At 59.1% G+C, this 2,808-nt stretch overlaps 1 protein-coding gene across 1 annotated transcript in view; it reads right to left on the reverse strand.

Annotated features, from left to right (window-relative positions):
- Window positions 1–1,319: 1,319 nt before the first annotated feature.
- Window positions 1,320–2,808, reverse strand: part of LOC104507634 (mucin-4-like) — a gene marked incomplete at its 5' end in the record, with an annotated part of 6,462 nt that continues 4,973 nt past the window's right edge. Inside the window, 4 exons of the mRNA XM_010148982.1 lie at window positions 1,320–1,336; window positions 1,480–1,521; window positions 1,849–1,968; window positions 2,179–2,331. Of these exons, the coding sequence (XP_010147284.1) occupies window positions 1,320–1,336; window positions 1,480–1,521; window positions 1,849–1,968; window positions 2,179–2,331 (332 nt within the window). The remainder of the gene's footprint in view (window positions 1,337–1,479; window positions 1,522–1,848; window positions 1,969–2,178; window positions 2,332–2,808) is intronic.

Raw genomic sequence — 2,808 nt, forward strand, 5'->3', positions numbered from 1 at the left:
GTCTGGTCTTCGTGGGAGGATGTGCTTTATTTGAATGAAAAGTGTGGATTTGTGTTGCGTGGCCAAAGCGGGAGAATTTCACCTGCCCCAAGGATCTGCAGAGGCAACCGGGGTAGTCCTTGAGTGGGGTATGCTCTAGTGCAATGTAATGGGACCCAGCAGAGCCACTGACAGCAGAGTCAGGTGGGGCAATGCAGTAATTATAACCCGTTAGGAACAAAATAGAATAAACCAAAAATGATGGCATGCTGCTGAGTAAGTTGCTTGCATGGTGCCCATGCTCCAGCCCTGCTTCCCCATCACTGAGCTATTGAATCCCTGCTTTCTGCTGGTCCCATCCACAGGACCAAAGAGAAGATGGGTGCAGCTTTTTTTGTTACTCCATCGCATCATTCTCCCCGCAAAGTGGAGTCTCCCCTCCCTGCTCTCCCCAGGCACCGCTCACAGTGGCTCAGATGTCGGGCTGTGGTCCCCACGAACACCCCACAGCTCTTCACCCCTGCTGAGGGAAGATGCTGTGCCCAGGGAAGGTGTTTCAGACCCTGGCAGACCCCAGCTCCAGCCACACTGCCCTAGACCCTGGCTCAGCCTCAGCCCGGACACTCGCATCCCTAGCACCAGCTCGCAGGGCAGAAGCATCCTGCAGTCCTGCTGCTTCAAGCCTGCCCCACCACCACTTCCCACCCCAGTTCAGCAGAGCATGTGGATGCCACAGTATCGGTGATGCTCAGACCCCTTGAAGGCTTTATTGAACGAACAAGATTTGACAAGGATTTATTTTTTTTTTAGGAAGGCAGAGGCTCTCTTACACACAAAAAAATGTTGTTCTCCCAGCGTTTCTGATCACAGGGTTGCATTTTGCCCTTGCACACATAGCAGAGATGTCAAGCTGACTCTGGCTTGATCCAGAGAATTGCCCCTTCTCCTGGACACAGGGCCTGGGGACCACCCGGAGAGGGAAGGCTAGGGGACAGAAGTGGAGGACAAGACACGGGGCGAGCCTGGCACACCACAGCACTCGTGGGCTTGGCCACTGTCAACCCACGTGAGGTGCAAAAACCTTTCCCCCAGGTGCCAGGGGTCCAACCTCACCCCGCAGCGTGGGAGGCACAGCGGGATGTAGGGTGGTGTAGGTGGTGGGGGGTACCTGCCCGCTGCCCCGTTAGGCAGCTGCAGGCACTGCCCCAGTGAGCTGCCCCACATGGTGAGTGGGGGTGGTGGGTGCTGGGGGTAGGAGGGGGCACAGGGGATGAGCAGGAGCAAAGGACTTTGAGGATCAGCCATCGCCCAGACCGTGCTGCGGGTGTGCAACCCCCCAGTTACTCGTCCTCTCCATCTGCAAAGAAGAGGAAACAGGAATTGCCCAGCCACCTCCTTCCTGGAGAAGGGATGAGCTGGGAGCCCCGGGGGAGTTTCCACGCGAGGGGACAGGGACAGAGGGAAATGGCTGGCAGAGAGGAGACCCCCAATCCCGCTCACCTCTCTGCTCCTCTGAGATGCTCTCTGCCTCCTCCGAGGAACCTGCGGGGGGTTGCAAGAAATCCCCTCATCAGCTTCCACTGATAACTGTATTAGCTGTGGTCCTCCTCCCCTCACGGCGCTCTCACCCCCAGACTGCACTGGTGGTTTGTCACCCCCAGACTACACTGGTGGCTATGTGCTAAGGGAGATGCCCCTGCAACCTCAGACAGCCCAGGGCACAGACAACCTGCACGTGGGCACCCCAAAACCCATCCCTCGTCTCCCTGGGGCTATTGCAGCCTTAAACATGGGGTGGCTGGCCATTCTCCCCCACAGCCCTGGGCACCAAGACAGCATCGCCCCAGCTTACGGGGGCTGCAAACCCACCCGTGTCGGGTGACCGGTACCCATCACAGCCAATCTTCGGCCTCTTCTCGCTGTAGCGGGCGCAGAGGCGGGCACTGCCCGCCTGGTTACAGCACCAGTCGTACAACTTCAGCTCCTGGTCTGGGGGCAAAAAGGAGAGAAAGGGTCTGAAGGGGAGAGGAGAGGGAGATGGCTCCAGGCAGGCAGAGTGCTCGCCTTGGCTTTTGTCAAGCCCACACTCCCTCCGAGGGAAACCATGTCAGGAAACAGGTTGACATAGAGATTAAAATGATTTACAGGCTACAGCGATGCCAGCCTCAGCCGGGGAATGCCAGGCCTGGCTGTGCTTACCACGGTAAGGGGATGCCTGCCGGGAGGACCTCCAGTACCTCTCCTGCCGCCCCTCGATGAGCTGGCTCTGGCTGTCGTACAGGCAGCGGACGCCAGCACCGTGCTGGTTTGGGGAAGCGGAGTGCAGCATGGAGACGCGGGCAGCCCACCAGCCTGCAACGGGGCAGCAGTGAGCCTCAGCGTAGCTCTCCCCAGTCCATGTCCCTGCCTCAGGACACGGAGAGGGGCTGGGGATGGCTCCTGGGTATCCACCACTCCCCCCACATCACCCACAATGCTGGGGGTGTTTGGAGAGACTGAGGGACACCATCCAAGTGGTCTCCCAGAGTGAGAGCGCGGTGCTGGGGAGGGTCCATCCCCGCTGTCCCCATCCAGCTTTGACCAGCTCTGGCCCATCTAACAAGACAGGTCAGCCTTTGTTCTTCCTTGTTTTCCCTGTCTTTGCAGGGAAGGGCAGCCCTCCCATCATTTTCCTTGGGGTCACCTGTCCCCAGAAGGGTCCCCAGCTACCCTTGCAGGGGAGGTGGGGAGGGACAGCTTGGGGACAAGGAAGATAGGGAAGCGGCGTGTTCACTTGCCTCCACGGCTGCTCTTGAAGCGCGGGTCTTGCTGCCCTTGCTGCAGGGAGCA

The sequence above is a fragment of the Eurypyga helias genome, unplaced genomic scaffold (genome assembly GCF_000690775.1).
Source record: "Eurypyga helias isolate BGI_N326 unplaced genomic scaffold, ASM69077v1 scaffold20700, whole genome shotgun sequence".
Taxonomy (NCBI): Eukaryota; Metazoa; Chordata; class Aves; order Eurypygiformes; family Eurypygidae; genus Eurypyga; species Eurypyga helias.